At 34.9% G+C, this 24308-nt stretch overlaps 1 protein-coding gene across 1 annotated transcript in view; it reads right to left on the reverse strand.

Moving 5' to 3' along the window:
- The window catches only part of CSMD1 (CUB and Sushi multiple domains 1), a 1854468-nt gene that overhangs the window by 328688 nt on the left and 1501472 nt on the right, over positions 1–24308 (reverse strand). Inside the window, exons 24-26 of the mRNA XM_063441118.1 lie at positions 22807–22998; positions 17189–17315; positions 15047–15249 (exon numbers count right to left, since the gene is read on the reverse strand). Coding sequence (XP_063297188.1) covers positions 15047–15249; positions 17189–17315; positions 22807–22998 — 522 coding nt within the window. The remainder of the gene's footprint in view (positions 1–15046; positions 15250–17188; positions 17316–22806; positions 22999–24308) is intronic.

Below are 24308 nucleotides of genomic sequence, written 5' to 3' on the forward strand. Positions count from 1 at the left end.
AATACAAACATTTTTATATCTCTGATAGGCACAAATCAATACAATTGTAGAACTAATGGAAATCCAGAAAATATTGATTGCTTGTTGAAATACATATTCTTTAATATAAACAAAAGTCGAAGGTGGAGAACTGTAAAGCACAACATATTTTTTTTTATTTTAATTTAACATGTAACAAATAATTCTATTAAATGTATCCAGTGCAGGTGCAAAATTGCATCCCTCTTATTTTCTATAAGCTCTGTTACAATTACCCGGTAATTTAAGTTCATAAACAATTTGGCTCCGTCATTATATTGCACACTGCAAACTGAATGCATTTTCATATGTGTACTTAACTTTTGCTGGTCATTAAATCCAACCCACCCATATAGAAAGACAGAAAGGCTTTTGAATCCATCTGCTCATTACTATTTAATTCCACCTGCTCTTACTAACTATCTTTCTTTTTTTTCTTTATACATTTTTATTTGATTTTAGACAAAAAATAAGTTACACATATCTCATACAAGAATACAAAAGCAACAATAAATAGCAAACATTCAATCTCTGCACTTACTTCTACCATACATCATTCTTATGACATACAGAGTGGGTTTAGGATACAGAATACATAGGGTATATTATATATTTCTTACTCTATAAACTTTTCTTAAATCCAAAGTGAATTAATGAGACTACTCTTAAGTTTCTATGATTTGTAGACACTTTTTTTCCCCATCTTGTATTTTTGTCCATTATCTTTCCTCCTGTAAATACCTATCTCATTCTTAATCTGAGACTTAAACTGTTTCTCCCAATGTCTACAATCAATTACCTCAGAATTTTTCCATCTTCGGGCTATCAACATCTTCACTGCCATGAAAGAATGTAGAGTCAAAAATTGTTGGTATACTGGTAAATCAGGCCAGTGAAGATGTAGAAGCGTCATAGCAGGAGATTGTTCTATCAGAATTTTATCCCATTCATCTAATCTTCTAAAAACCTCATCCCATAGTTTCTTAATTAATTTACAGCTCCACTAAATATGGATAAAGCTTCCAGTTTCACTCCCACATCTCCAACAAATGTCAGACTCATTATGGTCAATTCTGTTTAATCTACTTGGCACTAGATACCAGCATATTTTATAGTGCGTCTCAAACAATACCGTATTATGGATATATTTTTTTTAGCTTTAGCATCATATTGCCCCATATCTTGAAATCAATTTTTAAATTACATTACTTTTCCCATCTTTTTATTTGCTTAGACATTATATCTTTTGGAGTCGATCTTATCAAAGCATAACAATTAGCCATATTTTTCCTGGGACTTTCGCTTCCAAAAATTTGCTTTATAAGGCCACTAATCGTTGTATTACCCTTGTCAAGAGATTTCCCTACAAAAGATTTTCTTCTTAAATAGCGATAGGCCTCTACTTGAGAAAGGCCAAATTCTTTAGACAAAGTTAAAAAATCTTTCATTTTGTCCCTTATTATTATATCATCCAGGATCTGAATATTCCGATCTTTCCAAGAATCTATTTTTAAGTCAGGCATTAGGGCTTCCAGTAATTCTATCTCCATAAAGCCAAAAATATTTCCCCAAATTTTTAGTTTTTTCCTTAACTTGAACCAATTATTAAATAAATGTTTTAGTATTGTATTTTTAACTTCATTTCCAGTATTCTTGGGTTGCCAAAGATATGTAAGTAGTTCCTTCCTTTTTAATGATTGGGTCTCAAGTCCAAACCAGCCAGTTTTTTTCAGAATCTTTTTTGCCCAATAACTGGGTATGATATATAACAGTGGCTTCATAATGACTTATAATATTTGGGAAGTTAACCCCTCCTTGCCCTATGGTGTTCGTTAATTGGTCTAAGCTAATCCGAGGCTTTTTCCCCTTCCAAATAAAATTCTTAACTAGCCTTTGTATTATCTCTAGCCATGGTACAGGAACTTCCAACGGCACCATTCTAAAAAAGTAGGTCCATCTTGGAACTATATACGCATTTATTATGTTTATCCTTCCCATCCAACTAAAAAACAAATGATTCCATTTTTTTTTTTTAATTCTTTATTTTCTTGGTGCGAAATAGTCAATAAAACATTAATTGGCGTTTCACATAGACAGTAACAGTATACATTGCATGGTGTAAAAAGATATGAGGTCATGCACCGTTTTTTTTTTTTTTGCAAGAGACAAAAGTAAAGTATAGGAAAAAACTTGCTCAACAAACATGTTAAAACTTTACATACTGATTAGTACACATCGGTGAGGCTAGCTAGGGATGGGGGGGACTCAGTAAATATTTTCTAACTTGTGGGTCTGTACGTGTAAGTATAAAATGTATTCAATATTATACAAGTAAAATATATGTGCCTCTTTTGTAATCAAAAGCATCTATGGCCTCCTCATTCTCTGTGCTATCAGGCAGTATACGGTGAGTTGGGAGATTCAGAGTGAGAACTGGGATGCCTAATCATAGTAGTGCTTAGTTGGGAAGCCATAACGTTTGTGCGCCTCTAAAATAAAATATTATAACAGTCGACGATGTCAGTAAATAAAGGTGGGGGGGGTGTGGGTCGGTCTGTAGGACCATTCGAGCTGAGGGTGATAAATATTATCAGGCTGATTGCCTGAACCGCAAGTCAAATTATAGTCCCAAAGAAAACTAAAAAGCAACCAAAAAGATTAAGAGTGGTGGACAACTATTATGTGTCCATGTGGAGAGGTATTCAGGTAGAGTCCACTGTGGATCGCCCTTGCTTGGACCGCTGAGGAACAAAGGGTTGTGCCGTAGCCGGGTTCCACTGAGGAGGTGCCTTATCCTTTGCCCGGGTTCCCGTGGGAGCCTGAGAGTTCTGCGGTATATTCAGGGACGGCAGTAGAGCCTTGGCTTCCTCTAGGTCGTGTACGATCCATCTGTCTTCGTCCCTGAGCACCATGAGGGTGTGTGCCGTGCGCCACCGGTATTGGAGATGGTGTTGTCTCAGCAGGGACGTGAAGGGCAGTAAGGATCTCCTCCATGCCAGAGTGCTTCCTGAGAGGTCTGAGTACACTGTAAGTGACATGTTCTCAAACTGGTAAGGTGTGCGATCTTTTATGGCATCGAGGACTGCCCTCCCATCTCCCTCGCTCCGAAAGCGGACTATCAGATCTCGTGGTGCGTCGGCTGGGGCCTTGGGTGGCTTGGGAATGCGGAATAATCCTTCCAACTCCATTACCTTGCTCTGTCTTGGGGTCAGGAGCGCTGCCAGTAGTCGCCTAATGAAGTGCGGTAGTTCCGCTGCTGGCATGTCTTCGCTTATACCTCGTATTTTTATATTCTTTTTGCGCCTAAGATCCTCCATTTCTGCAAAGCGACGGTTGTGGGCATCGTTCTGTTTTTGCAGGCCCATTATTGCTTGTTGCAGGGAGGCGATTTGTGTTGCGTGTTCCCCCGTAGTAGCTTCCTGCACCCCTAGCCTGCTTGATAGGCCTTTGATATCTGTGCGGATCGTCGCCAGGTCCGACAATATGGTCTGTTGAAGGTCCACTAGGAGGGATTTAAGCACCTCTGTGGTAACAGGTGCTTTGTCTGGGCTCCGAATTACCGGATCCGGCGGCTTTATTATCGGCAGAGCTTCTATGTCATCCTCAAGGGAGAAATCATCGGAGTACTCAGAGTAGGCCTCAGGGCGCGCGGCCATTTTATGTCCCACCGCGTTGTTTGCTTGGCGCAGAAGGTCTCCGATATTCAGACCTTGTCGCGGCTTGTCCTGCTTCAGTTTTTTGAGTTTTCTACCCATTGCGGTGCTGGGATAGCAGGTACTTGTTCTGGGGTCCCCAATTTTGCATTTTGGGCTCTCCAAAGTGTAATTTTGACGGTTAATACCCGGAGCTCTGTCTCAGTGCGGCCACTCTGCTCGGGTGCTTGGCTCCGCCCCATGATTCCATTTTTTTAACGATATACCAGTGGATTTCAATAGCCTTGTAAAATTAATCTCTACCATTTTTTCTATATTATCTGATATTAATACTCCCAGATATTCAAAGCTACCATTATCATCCATAAAACCATAATGCTTTATAATTTCATCCTTCCACTCTTTTTTACAATTTTTAAACATCACTGTAGTTTTTTCTATGTTTATCTTATAATTTGAAATATTACTGTATAGTTCTATTTCCTTCATTAGGTTTTTGACTGATCTAATTGGATCTGTGAGAGTTAAGATAGTGTCATCAGCATACATGCTCATTTTTAAATCTCTTTCAGGGGTTGGTACCCCTTTAATATCAAGGTTTTCTATAATTCTAATTGCAAGAACCTCCATGGATAGGATATATAATATTGGTGACAACGGGCACCCTTGACAGGTGACATTTTTTAATGGAAACCAATCTGAGCATAAATCTATTCCTACCGCTCTCGCCATTGGGTTTTGATATATAGACCCTATCGCTGTCAACATCCAGCCATTTATGCCCATTGCCTTCAGAACCCCGAACATAAATCCTCACCCGACCCTGTCAAAGGCCTTTTCTGCATCCAATGACAGGGTCAGGAGGGGAATCCGAGTTCTTTCACCCCAATCTAGTACATTAATCAATCTTCTTATATTAGTAATCGCTTGTCTAGTGGGGATGAACCCTATCTGATCTCTGTCTACCAAATCCATAACTATTCGTTTTAGCCTGTCTGCCAATATCGATGAAAATCATTTGGAGTCCACATTAATAAGTGAAATTGGACGGTAATTCTTTGGTTCTTGAGGATCCTTATCTTTTTTATATATTGGGATTATATTTGCATATAATAATTATTTAGGGCCTATACCTTTCAATGAGATTTCATTATATGTATTAGTTAAATGTTCAGCCAGAATATCTTCGGTTATTTTATAAAATCTATTAGTCAGACCATCGGGGCCAGGAGTTTTATATCTCACCAGTTTCTTAATAGCAGCTATAAATTCCATCCTTTGGAGGGGAGCATTTAACATTTTTTTTTTGTTCCTCCAAAAGCTTTGGAAAATGTATTTCCCTCAAATAATCATTTATAATCTCCTCTCTTGGATGATTTGGTATATTGTACAGTTTTTCATAATATATTTGAAAAGCTTTGGCGATACTTTCTGTTTTTTTTTTTGCAAAGTATTAAATCCTTTCTGATACTGCTAATCCCATTCTTGCCATTTGTTTTCTTAAGTTTTTTAGTTAACCATTTATTAATTTTATTATTGTCATAATAGAAATGTATTTTCATCCTCTCCATATTTTTTTCTATTTGTTCTCTTTCTATTTATTCTATTTTCAATGTAATTTCTGATAGTTGTTTAAGTGAATCATTAGTAAGTATTCTTTTGTTTCTTCTAGCCAGCAGGTAGTAATTTATATATAATTTTTCTCTGGTCTGACCTCTTTCTCTCTGAATCTTTTTTTTTAGTTTAATCAAATACCCCCGTACAACCGCTTTAAATGCACACCATATTGTTGCTGCCTAAAGTTCTTTCGAGTTGTTCTCTTTAAAATACCATTGAATCAATGTCCCAATTTGTATTTGATCAATCTCATTGTTCAAAATACTATCATCCAAGAGCCAGGTCGTATTAGATCTAAATTTTTTATCATCTTATATATTAAAAATAATATAGCTATGGTCTGACCATATATTCTCTTCTATGTGTATATCTTTTATTTGATCAACCAGCTTTGATCAAATTTTTGAAATATGCGTATATTCTCTTTCTTCTGGATTATATACCCTCCATATGTCTAATAAGTTGTTTTCTTGAAGAATGTTTCTCAGTACCCTGGCTTGGTTTATCAGATGTTTAGTTATTGACTTATTATTTTTTGTTTTTTTGTCTAAGTCTGTGTCTAACACACAAATGAAATCTTCTGAGATTACTAGTAAACCTATTTTAACCTTATCTACTTTTTCCATAATCATTTTAAAATATTTAGTTGGTAATACATTTGGTAGATATATATTTACCAGAGTATAGACTTTCTCATCCATCTTACATATTAATATCTGATATCGACCCTCTGTATCAACGTCTTCATATATAACTTCTTTATTTATTCTTTTCGAGTGAATTATAGCCACTCCTCTTTTTTTTTCTTATTTAAAGACGCTTGAGAAATTATTTCAAATCCCTCATATTTCCACCTGATCTTGTCTATTTTATTCCAATGTGTCTCTTGCAACATCGCTATATCTATTCCTTTTTTTTTGAGTAGTTCCTTCAACATAATTCTTTTATATGGGGTAGTTAGCCTCTGAACATTTAGTGAAATACACTCCAGATCTTATTCTTTGTCATGTTACCCCTATTTCTGCTGCCCTCCCTCCCACATCAATCACACACATCTGAGCTCTCATAATACAAAGAGACCCATACTCACTCATACTTACTATTGAGGTGACAAAATATCTCCTCACTCTGTAAGCCTTGACAATATTGTGTATTGTCTAGGGCTAAAGTCTATACCGGACCTTAAAGTGGAAGCTCTTAGGGGGCAATCAAAGCTGGTTTGTATAATCCTATATTCATCATATTAACCCAGGAACAAAATATAAACAAAAAAATAAAGAAAAGTATTTACATATATTCCATCCTTATCTTAACAATGTGCATAATTATTTCTACTATAGGTACTCATTCCTTCCCATTTCCTTATACCTATTTTATCTTTTATCTAGTGTAAATCTTTTTATTTATTACTAATTCGAAAACTAGCTTTTAAATTAGAAAATAGTGATCATACCATTCTATACGTACTATTATACATTCTGTTTCTCCAAATAGCGAATTCCCCTTCCCTTACAAATTCCCACCATATTCTTCCTTTCCATCTCGTGAAATATATTATACATCTCATTTTAAGTAATTATTCATATTATTTTACCTTCATTCATGTCCCAATTTGAGTGTCACTTATGTGCGGTTTATCATACGTTTCAATTATAAATCAGTTAAATCTACTTGTTCATACCCTCTTACTCCTTCCTTTTCCCTCATTAATAGTGACTAATTACATAAATATTTTGCGTATCTACCATCTTAAGCTTAATATTGTGTACAGATATAAACAATTTTTCTTACCCCTATTAAATTTTCTATTACCCTATTATCTACACCCTTTTATATATGTTTATAGTGCATATATAGTGCACCCTTTTATATATGTTTTTCCAAAAACCTATGTTTTGTGATAAAATATAATGATCGGGGACATCCTTTTCCAACTGTCTGTTAACCCTCTTATTATAAAGTTGCTACTTCTCTAAAGAGATCCCAATATTTATATATATATATATATATATATATATATATATATATATATATATATATATATATATATTTACCTAGCTCCCCCCTTATGCATTATAAATTACCTTTTTTCTCTAATTATATCCAATTAACCATATAGACACACCTTATGTGAACACATCCCACCCTATATACAATTTTCCTCTCATTATATCCAATTAGACACATAGGCACACCCTCTTCCCAGTCCCACCCCCGTGCTCACCCCCCAAAAAAAATATTATTCTGACTGTTCTTTGTTCTCTTTCTAGTCTCATTTTTTAAATTGTTGTGTTGTCCAATCTTCTAAATCCTTGGGATTCATGAATACTCTTCTCGTGTCATTCCAATTTAGTGTGATGGCTTTACCTGGACCCCATCGATAACCAATGTCTCTTTCCTTCAATGGTTTCAGCGCATCAACATATTTTTTTCTCTCCATTCTTACTGCTCTAGAAATGTCTTGATAAATCTGAATATCTTTGAATTTGTCATTTTCTGAAAATGGGGAAAGCATTTTGAATACCTTGAGGTTTTCTAATTCTATATATATTTTCCATACATACTGACGGAACTTGTAGTTGTAAGTCTAAAGCTGCAAAGAGATCTATTAAGTATGTTTAATTTTCTCATAGGAAATTGATTCAGGTATGTTTTTTATTCTTATGTTTCTCGCTCTCATTCTTTCTTCAATCTGATTTAATCGGTCTTCTAGATTTCCTATTTCTGTCTGCATCTTGCTTTGTTCTTCTGTAATTAATTTGAAATGATTTGTTATTTGTTCTTGTTTTCTTCAACTTTAACTATCTTCATATTTATTTCTTCCATTCGATTTGTCATTTGAGCAGTACTATTTTCCAATTCTTTTCTGAAAATTTCCGTTTGACTATCCAAACTGTTCCTTATAAAGTCTTGAAGATTTATAGAATTTCTTTTTTCCTCAGATATTGATTAATTTATAAAATATGTTTCTCTACCCTGCTTATTTTGTGGAGAGAAAAAGGTAGAGGAATAATTTTCATTTTTATTATCTTTTTTGACCTCCTTGTTTTTTTTTTATGAATCTTTGGCATAGCCATTTGTGCTGATAATGAACAGCTTTAAGATTTAGGATTTTTCCTTTCTTTCTCTTCTCTCTTTTTTATCTTTTAAGCAATTCGATTTTCTTTTTATCATAGACCTTTTTTTTCATTTTTCTCCTTTCTCCCCCTTTTTTCCCCCTTCTTTTTTCTTCCTTTTTCTACTATCCCTTACTTTTTTATTTACCCCTTTTAGCTTAATATCCCATCTTATTTATTTTTTTATATGAATATAAGATCAATTGGGGTCAGTTGAAAGCATACAGTTCAGTTATATTGAGTTCAGTTATATTGAGTACAGATCTTTATACTTGCAGTTCATTCTGCTAATCCCAGGATAAAGGTCACTGAGTCAGTATTCTTCAGGATGCATTTATGCGTTTATCATCCTTTTACCAGCCGGTTGCCCGTGTTCCTTGCGTCCGAAAACAATATGTTACCGCTGGGTTAGACACCATTCCCTCGTGGCTGCATCTTCCTCGCCGTTTCGTTGCCCCCCCTGAGCTCCACCTCCTGGTGCGTGCGCTTACGTCGCGTCACGCTCCACTCCCATGACCGACCGCGCGTTACTCTATTTCTACTAACTATCTTTCTTACATTCTTTTTAACTGAAAATTATTATGAGATTATTATAAGAATAACAACAAGATCAAAATGAGAGGAAAACATAAACATAAGCTATTAGAAAAAAAAAAAATTCTATACTAATCTAAAATATTTTACTTCCTTTTACAATGTGATTAAAGTTAAATAGATGTTTTTTGGTTTGGCCAAATCACTTTTTCTGAAATTAAAAATTTGTTCAGCTCATCCGACGTTCGTTCATGTGATGGTTGATGGGAAAGTACATGAACATAACAGGGGCGAAAATGGGCCAATCAGTACAATTGCACTACAATGATAGGTTCATCTTCTCACAATATGGTTCACATATCAAATGAGAAAGAGTAACAGAAAGAGGGAAAAAGAGGAGGACCAGTATTAGATATATCAAAATATTTATTATATATGTATTAAATATAGAATATATAAATATAGCTTTTTTTACTGTTCCTCCTTGTTTCCTGCTCACATCTTGTTCTGTAAATAATTTACTCTCAGCTTGCAAATAATCATATTTTTCTTCTTCTCAATTATCACTTTTTATGGCACCATGGGCATAACACCTAATCTGGAAGCATCCAAATTCATTTAGGCATTGAATTGTTGTTTGCTCAGTTTTACATCCGGATGGCACTTCAGATTTATGGAATTCGCCAAAGAGCTGTACAGCACAAATTCAGACAAATTTGGATTTGGATAAAACCAAATGCTCAATTCTAATAGATATTAATTATTGTACTTTTAGGTAGAACTATTAATCTACAAAACTATGAAAAAATGTTTTGGCTACAGTCAACTCTTGCAAAATAGAGAGTTTGCACCAGTACATACATTAAGATCCAGCTGGAAGAGCAAAGAGACTGAGTTAGTTTGTGAAACAAAATGGTGTAGATTTCCTTAACCATGAACAGAAATTCACAGAACAGCTGTTATTGGTGTTCTAACACTGAAAACTGACAACAGAATTACATCTAGAGATCCCTTTCTGGCCATAATAAACCTGACAAGTGTTAACTTTTAGTTTGTTATTATTACATTGCATGCTGCCCAGGCTCAATAGTATTTCTGCGATCGTAGTTATGTATGCTTTTCAAAGAGCCTGCTCTTTGCTTATACCAGTCTTCAATAGCTATAACACCCATAAACACAGTCTGTATACTATTATATTTTAACATGTTAAGTATATAGTGATATATTATATATCATGCATAATTACATATAACATGTAAGTATTGATTGAATGGTAGCAATGAATCTATCATGAAAGATGTACTGTTAAATAACACATGCACTGAAACCACCTACACTGTCACCAATATGTCAAAATTATATATGCAAGAAAAGGTGTTCTTCTGCATGCTTGAATTTTAAAAATGCAGCTTTGCATGCCAGCTATGTGATGAATGATTATAATCTTATCAAACTGGAGGTTGACATGTGAGCAGTGAATATTACTCGTCTTATTTTGATGCTTCAGTTAAGGGTTTTCTCCCATTTTTTTTGTAAAACAATTCCAGGTTATTTAAAAATATAAAAATGAAGCTGAGATTGAGATTTATTTTTTAAATCAACTATCATAGCCTACATTTTGCAATTCAGTGTTGATTTTGTGTTTCCGTTAAAGTAAACATATTTTTCTTATATCTATCATCATACTAGCATATTGGAGAACATTGGTTCTATAAAGCATTTCACTAGAAAAAAAAAACATTTTCAAATCATGTGAAATATTTAAACAAGCTCAATCAAATTAGAAAATCTCAAAGAAAATCTAGATGTTTCATCATGGGAATGGGTTTATGGCTTTGACTGGATATCAAATCAACTAGCTACTACTGTTTTCTCCCTAGGTGTGTCTCTCACTGTCTATTTTCTTGACTGCTGCCATCAATGACTGCTTCTAGACAGTTGACATCCTTTAAATATCTGTGAAAGATCAATACTTAAAGGAATACTATAGTGTCAGGAATACAAACAACACATATTCATGACACTATAGTTTTAAAAGCACCGTTTTGGTGGCCTGCCTTCTCTCGTGCCTTTAAAAAAGTATTAAACTCACCTTATTTCCAGCTAGCTCTGCCCCGCTCTGCCTCCTTTGCTGAGTTTATCAAATGTCATGATCTTAGCCAAATTCAATGCTTTCCCATAGGATGCATTGATTCAATACATCTCTATGGGGAACGTTCAGCGCCTCCGTGCATAGCATAGAGATGTTGAACGTTAGCACCAAAAGCAGTGTTTCTATTAAAAAGCTTGCAGGGGCATTCTACACACACCAGAACAACTTAATTAAACTGTAGTTGTTCTGGTGACTGTAGTGCCAATTTAACAGTTAATCAACATTAACATGAGGATTGTAAGGATCAGTTTAAGTTAACTTTGTGGGAAATGTGAGTGAGAGCCAGATCTTTCGAAAATAAGTTATCTGACGTTTTTCACAGTTGAAAAGTCCGATCTCATGAATACACCACTTTATAAATACTCACAACTGTATATTTAGAGGCCAGTGTCAGAGGTAATTGAATGTGTTTATGCATGTGTGGTTTCCTAATGAATCATTAAGTTCCATAATTTACAGTAAAAATGCTTTTACAAGCATTGCTATGCAGTTTACATCGTGTAGAAAAATGAGGGGAACATCTCTGCTGATAAATTCCACTTTAATGTATATATTTGTAGTAATTGGTAGGACATTTAAATTGCACTCTAGCAAACATGAAACATAATGTATATTTGAGGGATTAAATCGTTATTTTTAGATGTTCATTTAATGCATAAATGATATGCTATAGCATACCTATGAGAAACAATACTCAGTAGGGGTATTGTGTACCAATTTGTGTTCATTAGACACCATACAGGTTTTCTTTTCCTTGTGACCTTTCCTTATGATTGCAAGGATGGCTTTCCGTATTACTTGTAAGAGGAACTATGGTTCTCAATTATGAGCAATGCTAACATATAATTGATGTTACAAGTTTCTGACTTCGGAACCAAAACCAATATACAGTATGACCTCCACTGTCAATGTATCTTGATAGAACTAAAGTAAAATCAATGGCAATATGAATCCTAGCACTTTATCTTCCAATCCTCCTGCAGAGGAAAACATTTTTAATTTATTAAAAGGCACTGAACATATGTTTCACTGTGGTACGGATCACTGGTTTCATGTAGGCTTATATGGCTAAAGGGTATTTGTTAAATAACAGAGTCTGAGTTTATCATATATCACCTCTTTATTCAAGATATGCTCATTTTTTAAGTTAAATATAACTTAATATAATTTTTAAATAAAAAGATAAATATTTCACTTTAAATTATTTTGTTATTTTATTTCTAGGTATATGTAAACGAGGATGTGCCTGATTCCACTACCAATAAGGCGTATACCTGAACATTAAAGGTATGCCTTCAGTGTCTGCAGATGACACAATGCTAGATAAGATAATACAGTCTGAACACATATACCTTATCTACAGAGGGATTTGTAAAAAAATGGGTGAAGGGAAGTGGCAGATAAGATTCATTAAAAATAAATTGAAAGACATACATTTAGAATAAATAAAACCAAAAAAACATACAATAAATGTAATGTTAGAAAACATAAAATAGAAAGAACTAGGAAAAAAATACAGATAGCTATTTAGGTAACAGTATGCAAAGCTGGTCTGCCATTACAAAAGCAAGTAAGATGGTACCATGTATAAACAGTTATATTAATTCATGTGACTAAAATATAATTTGGCCTCTTTATAACTCAATATTAAGACTCCACTTTGAATGTGCGGTGAAAATGTAGGCACCTGTTTTTAAAAAGGATATGATAACACTATTCAATATATACAGGGTCACTACAAAATAGCTATATGCTAACTTGTTCCATATTAGGATATGCAACAGACAAGAGTTCATCCATTGAGACTGGAAGAAAGGTGGTTTTGCTTACCGCAGAGGAAATAGTTCTTTACAAAAAGTTGTTAGATTTTAATGTTTGCCCAGTCGTTAGATTTTAAAGTGTAGTATATATGCCCCCACCTGTTGCAACGCAGTTAGGAGCATAAGTGTCATGCCTTAACTACCGGTAATTCCTTGTCTCTTCCGGGTTGACGGAGCTTAGCCACACCCCCTTCTCTGACGCAGTCTCCCCACGCTACATAATGCGACCGCGCCAGATACAAGACGCTGGATTATTGAACAGCGTTACCGCGAAATCAAACCGGCTAAAGATTCTCTGCAACCTCTACTTGTGAACCGAACCGGACTGGAAATCTACATACCTTCTTTCTCCTTTCCTCGACCACGGCTAGTATCTGGACCTTCCTCATCTTGTCTGAGAAACTTCCCTCCCCGGAGGAGAACTCCGGAACCTGATTTTTCACCCTTGGAAGCTAAGTCAAATTCTATATCTGTAATAGGAGCTTTTCTGCTCTCAAGCCCGATAAGCATTCCTGCTACAGCCTGCTCTAAAGTCCGCTCAGCATTCATGCTACAGCCTGCTTTCAGGCCTGCTATCTTTAACTCCAAAACGAATCACTCCTGCTCAACTTCATTTCTAAACTCCTGTGTTTCCATAAAACTTGCAACTCCAATGTGCCAGATTGCATGTATGTCAGAAGCTGCTTGCTCTGTTTAAACAAACAGCGAAGTAATTAAAGAAACAGTACCTGTATTATCCATAATTGAATACTCAGTTCCTATTCTATTTTCTAAGTATCCTATTCAACAATCTAAGTCCTAAGAAATCTGCAGTTGTGCTCCATATCAATATATGTAAGCGTTACAATAAGGAAGATTTAACACCTACTTTATAATAATATGGCAATTATATTAACCCCCTAAGGCTTTTTTTAAAGTTTGTTTTGCATAAGCAATGGTCAGCCACCACATGGTTAAGCCTTTAGGCAAATAGTAATGCAAATTATCACTTGCTTGCAAAATGCAAGCACAAGATAATTTGTAAAATTGCATTCTGCTGGATGCATCCTATATTAAATTTTCTTTTTATTGTGCTTTATAAATATTTTGAATCCAATACTTTGTATAGCATTCAGTTACAAAAAGCACTGATTTTAATCTCGCCACTGAATGCATCCAGCTGATTGGTGCAGATTCAGTCAATTTGGCCATTCTAACTAGATTTGGCTCTAGTAAATATGAGAATTTCCATAACGATTGGAATTCTCATTTTCAATGAATTTTGTCCATCCGTAATAAATCAGGTGTTTTGCAAATTACCCTGTAAATATGAAATACAGTGAAAACTAAATTGCTAAGCTGGGACCAACACTGATCGTTTTTTGTTTTTTTTTTGGGGGGGGGGGGGGTTAAATCAGATATTTCTGATCAAGTTTCCAAATTAGTTTTACATTTACTGCAATTTACTGACTTTATTCTCTCAGTAGATGAATACCTACAGAAAGAGTTGCAATAAAATTCTGGACATTGGAGGAATCCAGATGTTATGGGTTTGAATGTTTGAAAATTCTTTAGTATAATATATATTTTGGTTAAAGAAACCTAAAGAATAAGGGTCACTTTTTTCTCAAAGCTCAATTTCCTTGCTTTTATGCATGATTAAATAGTAATTAAGTTTTAATGAAAAACGTAGCTTGATTACAATTAATATAATTGCACTCGTCAGTTCATGTCCTCGTGTTCTACATGTTGTGCTGCAGTGGAATGACAACAACCCTTTAATGAATGACTTGCATGCCACAACAGAGAAGCGGTAGTTTAAAATTAGAAATCAAATTGAGAAGAAATAAAAAAAGCACACGCACTGGTAACTTCCAATTTAGAACAGCACATATTTCATCTATTCCTTAATATACAATATCATCATCATCATCATCATCATCATCATCATCATCATCATCATCATCATCATCACTTTAAATGAATTGTATTTGTAAATCTAAAAATGACAGTCTCAAAGATGAAGACATTTATTGTGAGAGGTTAACTGCATACAAACTTTTGGCACACAATTGATTGTAGATGCTCATTAGGACACAAACACCCACATTTGCTTATAAAGCAGACAATAGGTTAATATAAATGTCCAAAACTTACTTGAAAATTGTATGGAAAACCCAGACTTGCTGATGAAAAAATCACTATCAAATTGTAATGTCAGTGAGTTGAATGTGCTGTGAATGTCCTCAGGGAGGGAAGAGCCACTCCATTCTTTTAGAAGAACATTGCTGTCTACAGGTCCATCCCATACCTTTAGGATATCATGTGAGACTTCAGTGTCAAATACAATAAAGTGTAGACTGAAAAAAATGCATATAAAAACATTAAGTTTTGCAATAATAAAATATGTATTGTTTGGAAAATCGTGTGTAATAATATAATATAATGCATAATCAAAATAAAAATATTGCCATGTGGGCACAATGTATACAATGGGCAGTATTTTGCATAGTTTATTATATGGATTGCTTTATTAGAACTTCTTAATTAACCTTTTGAGTGCAAGTTTACACTGTCCAGACAGTTTTAGGTGGTAAAACAATCAGCCTCCCTTTTGAGATCATCAACGTACATAATTGTACCTCTTCTTCATTCTAACGGTTTAACAGAGTTAGATGTGGCTATCCTCTGTGTATACAATGCCTCTGTGTATACAAAGACTGTAAGCTCGTTTGAGCAGGGTCCTCTTCAAACTATCGTTCCTGTAAGTTTTCTTATAATTGTCCTATTTATAGTTAAATCCCTCCTCTTATAATATTGTAAAGCGCTACGAAATCTGTTGGCGCTATATAAATAGCAGTAATAATAACAATAATAGTGCAACTCTGGACAGCCATTTGCATTTTTATCCAGAAAAAAAAATAGCTGTTTTTTGCATGTTTTTTTCTTTATATTATTTTTAGAAGATTGCACAATAATAATAAAGGACCACTAAAGGCACCCAGACCACTCAATCTCAATGAAGTGGGTCTGGTACAGAGGTCCTTTCGTTCTTAGTGCTGCGTTGCCGTTTAGTTGATACGCAATGATTTCAATGTATTCATACTCCTCTAGTTAAATACCCCTCTAGTGGCTGTCTATCCTTCTGGAATGATAACTTGGTTCTTACAGCTAAACTCAATTTTACTGGAGGAGGGCTGGTCTGGCTGTGCATGCGCTTATTGTCCCCATTGCTCCTCTATGTCCTCATCTGATTGGCCAAAAGAGAAGCATCAGCATGACACCAAAGTAATGCCCTTTATTCCAGTTTTTATTTTTATTTAGATTTGGGGGTGGGGCTAAATCTAAGATGGGTTGTATTCATAATGCTACAGTATTACTTTAATGATAATGATGACAACAACTTGTTACTTTTTGAAGATATTCTATTGCCTTGCATTTTTTTTTTCATTATTTCTAATGCCCATATGCGCATGACAGACTAACTCATTATAATGCTTTCCTTTTTTAAGGATAGGGGAAAAAGGTATAAGGCACCATATGGAACTAATTAATATATACCGCTATGTTGTTATGTATCTTTTTTAAGTGTGTCTGCACATTTACATGTCTAAGGAGTATAGAACATCTTACCTTCCACTATAAATCTGTCACTCTGTGCGGGTGGTATGCAGGCTATGTGTTGAAGCATTTCAAAGTGGCTGTGTCACCATTTTGTTTTGTTTTTTGCATAAGTTGGTTGGCAGTGTAGTAGCCAAGGTGTGCAGGGGAAGGTGAATTATACGTTTGTAAACTTGTCTCTCCCAGCTGCCAGTAGATTTTTCCCTATGCAAGAGTACAACACTGAGGCCTATGCAGGTTCCCACAAGACTGCAGAATCATCCATAGAAAGAGTATTATTCCCCTCAGCTGTCAATGGTGATTCCTAAGGGATGACAAGGCTTGGCAAATGGTAGCTCTGCCTTTTGTTAAGATTTGTCAAGCGCAGGAAGGAGGAGGAAGCAGGATCATGACACATTTTCCAAGGCTGAATTTCCACTCACCAATGGGTAGTAAATTAGTGGATATTTTGAGCCTTTTTTAGGCATTAATCTGAAATATTATGATGTAATAAGTAACAAGGGGAAAACACATATGGGAATCAAATGTTGTGAAACACATTGAAAAGTTTAACCCCTTAAGGACCAAACTTCTGCAATAAAAGGGAATCATGACATGTTACACATGTCATGTGTCCTTAAGGGGTTAAGCATTGCCCTGAAAAACATAATACAGTGTTTTTATAATGTAATATATTACCTAATTGTTTTACCAGGGTCTGCCTCTAGAATCCAAGTACAGTGAAAATTATTTTCATAGGGTGCTGGATAACCTGGTGATAAAATGCGTCCTGATGCAACAGCATATATTCTTCCACCGCATTCAGCTACAAACATATAAAACATGATATAGTAAAAAGTCAAACGCATAGGCTAGTTATTTAGTCCAATTTGTCCTTCATTCTGTGGCAAGTTAAACTGTATTATCAACTTAAAGATGTTGCAGGTTTTCAGTATGAAAGTTTTTATCTTGAAATCGCATGAAAAATATCAATGTTGCAGTGGGTGCAGGGTAGCAATAGTTAACTAAAATAAATGAATAACATTAAAACTTCACTTTCCACAGTACAGGAAAAAGGAATAGAATATCTGATGATGCTGTGCTCCATGAAATGCAAAGGCTAGCTAGAAATACATACTATATATCATAAAATTCTACTGCAATACTTGGATATACTGTTTCATATTGTAATAAAATATTTTCTTTTTTTTTTTTTTCTGAAGCTGCATCCATTTTTATATTATAATTTTTTTTTAAATGTTTTGCCTATATTCTAAACCTTTTATTTCACACTAAAATACCTAAACTAGTAATAACTATGTACTAACTATTATCAAAGCTATTCAAACTATTTCCATACTTTCATATGCATCGTGTTCTTCTCTGTAATCACTTAGTGATACTAATATCAGGGATTCAAAGTTAATTTAAAATGTTTGGCTAAAGTAGCTATAACCTCAACTTATATTACTTTCTTTCTTTTTACCAACTACTCTATGCCCATTTGTCCATGAACATCTACTTGCAACCACTGTTTCTCTTTGCCAATACACAGTTCATCTATGTACAGAATATGCACATATGTAGACTTGGAGATTTGTTATGGTTCCAACTGCAATTCATGTGAATTTGGACTGATAGGATGATTAGTCGAGTCTCAAAATTTAGTTCTAAAATATACATGAATGGCAAACCAAATGAGCCACGCAATGGCTCAACATGTTTGTTTTGATTTCGGATTCTGAAATCAGCCTGTGGCACCAAAAACAAAAGAGATGATTGATAAGGAAAAACATTATATTGGTGGTTCAGGTAAAATCAGTCACTACATGTTGATAAAGTGATAAGTAAGAGGGAAAAAAGAATGAGCAGTAAAAAACAAAAACAAACTGTACTTATATATTCAATAACTATATCATATAGGTAAATACAAATATATAGAATAAAAATTCAGGCATCCTCATACATTTTCTATTTTCGAATAAAATGGTTTGGTTGAACAAAATTTAATCAAGGTGCATAAGTCTAATATGTTATCATTATTCTTAGACTGCTACTCTTTAGCAAAGTTTAAAGGACAATGCAGACTGGGGCTGAAATTGACCAATTTTTGAATGCATTAGGTAGATATATTAAAAAAAATTAAAGGGGAGGGGGGGCTGTCTCGCATGGAGGACAGACGTGCTTTGGCAGAGCTCCTCAACAAACAGGGCGATTTAGGCACTTTTACCCTGACAAACCTGAACTAGGCGACAATACTCAACTTATTTGACCCACAAATGGGCTGGGAATTAACACCCCGGTCTGTGAGACACTTGACGCCTACTGGCTACTGTCCCCGCAGCATGAGGCCTAGCGTGTGTCGGGCGGGAGAGGCGGCCGATCTCCCGGTCTGGTGCCACGGAATGCCGACTCAAGCCTAAATAGAGCCCCGTTACTCCCCCACCTGGACCGTCGGGGGTGATCGCGGTCCACCCCAGGGAGGCAAACCTGGACTGGAGGGAACACAATGCGCAGCAACACTACACTATCTACGACCCAGCGCGACATCCATCATGGCAGACGCCACGTGTCTCCCCGACAATACTGACCCTAAGCTTGGATTCCTGCAAAGGCTGGATGCACTGTTAGCCAACTTCTGGTGTAAGCTGAAAGGCAGAACACGGGCGCTAGCTTCGCGGCAAACAAGCAGCCTCCTACTTAAGCAGCTGCCTCCAACTCTGAAGAACGCCTTGCAGGATACCAGACAGGCCTCGACATGGCGGCAGACAAAGCAGCTCAAGCTACCCCAGCATGAGAGGGTAAAGGTCTTCCCTGGAAGAGCCTTAACAGCAAAATGCGCGTCGGGACGTTACTTTGTATGGGGTTGGTACAGATGATAAGGGGACATGCCTTGACACTATTAGACAATACCACCCATACAAGATTTATTTTATTATTTTTTCTTTTATTTCACTATTTCATCATTTATGACTTTTATTTTTCATTCTGTGTTTGACGTACTGGAACTGTTTGACTCAGAGGAGGGGAGGGGGTTACTAGCTTTTTTTAAGGGGTGCCCTCGAAGGCACAGTAGAGTAGGGAAGCTAGTCTTTCCAATTTATACTTTCTCTCCTTGAAAACTACCTCGATCTCTGGCAGGACTCAAAGTTTTGCTACAATTTATGTTATCCTCTCACTTCTGGGTTAGTAGACAAGCAACATATGTGGCTCCCAGCTTGCAGTTACATTTGTTGCAAATCTTGTAACAACCCCTTGCAGTATTCGATTTAAGCTTCAAATTACCACTGTTTTTGACAGTGAGATATTATTTTCTTACTTTAATTATTATTATTTTTTCTATTTACTTATTTTGAATATTTATTTATACAGAATTAATAAATTCTTACTCTATGTGCTTTATGCACCTTTAGGGAATTTGGGGATTTTTTTTCTCCTTATATAGGCAGAAGCTATAATTATTCTGCTGATAACTTTTACATATTTGACTTTATATATTTTTTCACTTATTTTTTATACAATATTTATTAAATGTTACGTTTTATTTGGGTTACTCACTTTACAAAGGGGCTTTGTTTCTCTTTTCTATACTTTGGTGTTAGATCATAACTAAACATACTAACTGGGTATATAATACCTTATAATGTAACACAGCAAAAAATGGGGAAATATGCTAAGAGGGCTCAACTCTATGCCGTCTCTACTGAGGCAGGGCATTTCTTTCTTCCTTGTTTTCATAGATTGCCTACACCTCCTAAACTGAATTCAACAGGATTGACCTAGTCATACAATGGTACAATATTTGAATTCCTCTCCCTCTACTCTTCTTATTCTATTCTTACGCCCACACCGCACCACTCTTACTATAACCATAAAGCTCACAGGTCCCTCTGATGCACAATTTAGTGTCGAACACAATTACTTTAACAAGAATTGAATCATGACATTACACTCTCAAAAAGGGTAAAGCTGAAAAATGTATCTAAAAATGCATTTAATTTATTGTGTAACAAAGTCATATCTTTACATCAGAGACCCTTGTTAATTCTATTATTATATATCTGTGTTTTATTGTGTTTCATGGACCAATGAACTACAATGCACCAATATGGGAATGTAGTGACCCCCCCCCCCCCGTGTTTCTTTCTGTATCCCCTATCACAAAACACAAAATCTTTCTCAATAAAATACAATTTGAAAATAAAAATAGAAGTAGCACTTAAAAGGACAATCTGGGCACCGATACAGCTTAAATGCACATGATAGCTTTTGACCTCATTATTATGTTTTTTTGTTTTTTTGTTTTTGTTTTGCATGCCAACATCTTTTTTTTTTTTTTGCACAAAATAAATGTTTTGCAGAATACGTCACCATAAGCCTGCCCCTTTAGCCACACCTCCTCACTCCGGAAAAATACTTCCTTATTGAAAATATAACACAAAGCTCAGCTACTGACAACACTGAATGATCTGAACAACAAAACAACATGCATTAGGAGAGGACACAGAAGGAAGTATATAGTAAAGGTATCACTACCTGTTTGTAGTGTCTTTGACTGTCTGCAGCCAGCTTGTAAAGTAAAAACAGTTCACTCAGTGCTCTTGGGGCTGAGCTGAGTACATACCTTTGATAAGGAAGTATTTATGGCATGAGTGGGCTTGGCTAAGGTGGCAGGTTTAAGGTCCAGTATTCTGCAAAACGTTTATTTGTTTTATGCAAAATCTTTAAAGAGCTGAGCATGCAAAAAATACAGCTTATCAATGAGGCCAAATCTATCAAATACCTTAACATTGTACCGGTAAAGGGAGTATCTCTTTAAAGTGCTTCATATTTCTCTCTCAGATGGTACAGCATAATATTTGTCACTATATTTTCATACTATGTTATATACAATTTGCAGACTGAAATATTTTTTTATACAAATACAGAGATTGAATTTAGTAATCAAATGTCATTAGAAAAGCACACACAAAATGGATTCAGTTATCTCATTTGTTACCTTTGGTCAAAATGCATCTGTTTGATCTATCCGATGAAGTAAATTGACAAGAAGAGAACAATACAACATTTTGAAGAATGATGCATTCTTAGAAACTAACAGACATTGTTAGTCCCACAGAATAATTGGCCTAAAGTATATATTTTTAATTGCCAGCATTCTACTATAAAAAAAATGTACAACTTCCAGAAACCAGTTATGACATTTTTTACAGCAGTAATTTTGGGACAAAGAAAGGAACCACTACAGGTTGAGCATGATCAGCAGAACATATCAAATGAATAAATACTATAAAATAATTATAAATAATGTATAAACATGCAGCATAAGTAACTTGTAACCCAAACTACATATTTAGGTGCTTGAAGTGCATTTTAGATGTTGAAATATAGAGAACATAAACAAATGAATGTTTTTCTTTCCTTCAAAAAGAAAATGTAAAATTGTAGTCTATGAAATCAGCTTTATAGAGTAATATTGCGATCACGTTTTAATAATTAATTGTCAAAATCACAACATGTTATTTATCTATTGAGGAAAGAACATCTTTCTGGATTATTCCTCTTGAAGAAAATAGGCAATATTTACATTTCCTACTGTGCTGTTTTATCAAGAGGGTAATTATAAAAGACACTCATGCTAATACTGCTTGTCTATAAAACTTTAAACCATTCATCATTGGTTTGAAAACACATTTTTTACTGCTAATCATGTATTACATGATGTAAAAACCCAGCATATTTGCAGCTCAGATTAAAATATATATGTTATGGGTCTAACAATGAAAATGGTACGTTTTTTAGAACGGACAAGGGAAGTTGTGGTTGATCACAATTCAGTCTTGATGTTCAATTAACTAGCTTTTTTGAATTTTGGCTGAAATTGTCTATTTTCAACATGGTCACTCTCAAGAAATGTCACAATGTTTTTTATTGTTCTTAATGCCTCTAAAGTTAAACACTCGTTGTGACTTAAATCTGTGCTAAACTTAATTTGTCATCATTAATTATATTATCATATTGCTGGCTTAAAAAAAGGCTTAAATTAACTCATCAACAATAATCACATGATCGTGAGATTGACACTCCGAGATCAAAAGGTTAACAACAAATAGAATGGATTCATCTTTGAGAGGCTTGACTTGCTTTTTTACCCTTGATAATCATAATATATATTATTCGATATGTTGATAATTATCAAATTATTATAGTGTGAATTCTGATCAAGTCCATATATGTTTTCTAGCTCTAATATTTAGACTGAATAAATCCTTAATTATGTGTTATTTACTTTTATATATTTAATTTGTTTGTATTACCATTACAAGTAGGAAGAGGCTTATCCCATACTCTTCGGTCTCCGCTTAGACAGGTCAAAATACTGTTGCCATGCATTGTGTATCCTGGATTGCAGCTATACAAGATAGATGTATCTGCATAGTGACCATCATCTCGGATTTTGTACCCATAGTTTGGTGTTCCAGGATCTTCACATTTGACCAGATCAAAACCTATAATGCAGAGACAGAGAAGTGTCCTTAAATTCACTATTCATATACTCAAATCAATATGCAAGTGAATGTAAATAAAACCAATCATATGCAACTTCTGAGGCTTCAATTTAATAATTTTGGGTAAGATTTTAATTAATATTTTTGGGTAAACCTTTCAAGAGTTACCTACAAAAAAAAACTCATGGACTTTAATGGAGACTTCTGTAGCTAAATCATTTGTAAAGTTTATCCAAAAATATGAAATTATTTGAAAAAATTAAATCAAGGCCTCAAGTGTCAAGTTGATGTGTAAAGAAATTTTAAACTACATAAAGTGATTGCACAGCACTTTGAAACAGCAAGGAGCAATACACATTATATAGAAACATTCAATAAACTTAAATATAGCACACAGCTACCGAGTGTTTAAGAAAATATAACACACAGACGATCCATACTTTCTTAAATCAATAATTTTCTTTATAAAAATTGAGAATCTCAGCTAGCGTCTTAGCTGTCTTTACGTAATTAGAAAAAAATGTTATATAGTTATATAGAAAAGCTGTCTGAAATGTATCCATACTAGGAACCAGATAAAGTAAAGGTGAATCTATTGTTCACGAAGTTACATGTCAATCAAAAAACCCTATTCATTTAATAACGGTTTCTGAACTTGAATTGGTGTTGTATATTTCCTTTAACATGATCACAATCCAAAAATATCTTAAACATTTTCTGTCGATAATGTCATCAACATTAGATCACTAAAAAATGAAACCTGGGCTTAACATTTGATGTCTTCTTTAATCCCTGGATCTCGAGATTGGCATGCTGAAAATCTGGAGGTTTATGACAAAAAATATTATACAACCTTTGCTATTTCTTTACAGGTTGAGGATTATGGACAGCCAAGCAAATAGTGTGGAACCAAATGCATTTGGGAAGGTTGTGTGTAGAACAATATACCGTATATACTCGAGTATAAGCCGACCCGAATATAAGCCGAGGCCCCTAATTTTACCCCCAAAAACTGGGAAAACTTATTGACTCGAGTATAAGACTAGGGTGGGAAATGCAGCAGCTACTGGTACATTTCTAAATAAAATTAGATCCTAAAAAAAATTATATTAACTGAATATTTATTTACAGTGTGTGTATATGAATGCAGTGTGTATATAATGAATGCAGTGCAGTGTGTATGCAGTGTGTGTATAATGAATGCAGTGCAGTGTGTATGAATGCAGTGTATATAATGAATGCAGTGTGTGTATGTGTGTGTGCGAGTGCAGAGCATTGGTGGGGGGTGGGCATTTTATTAATTATTATTT

This window comes from Pelobates fuscus, chromosome 2, assembly GCF_036172605.1.
Source record: "Pelobates fuscus isolate aPelFus1 chromosome 2, aPelFus1.pri, whole genome shotgun sequence".
In the NCBI taxonomy this organism is placed as follows: Eukaryota; Metazoa; Chordata; class Amphibia; order Anura; family Pelobatidae; genus Pelobates; species Pelobates fuscus.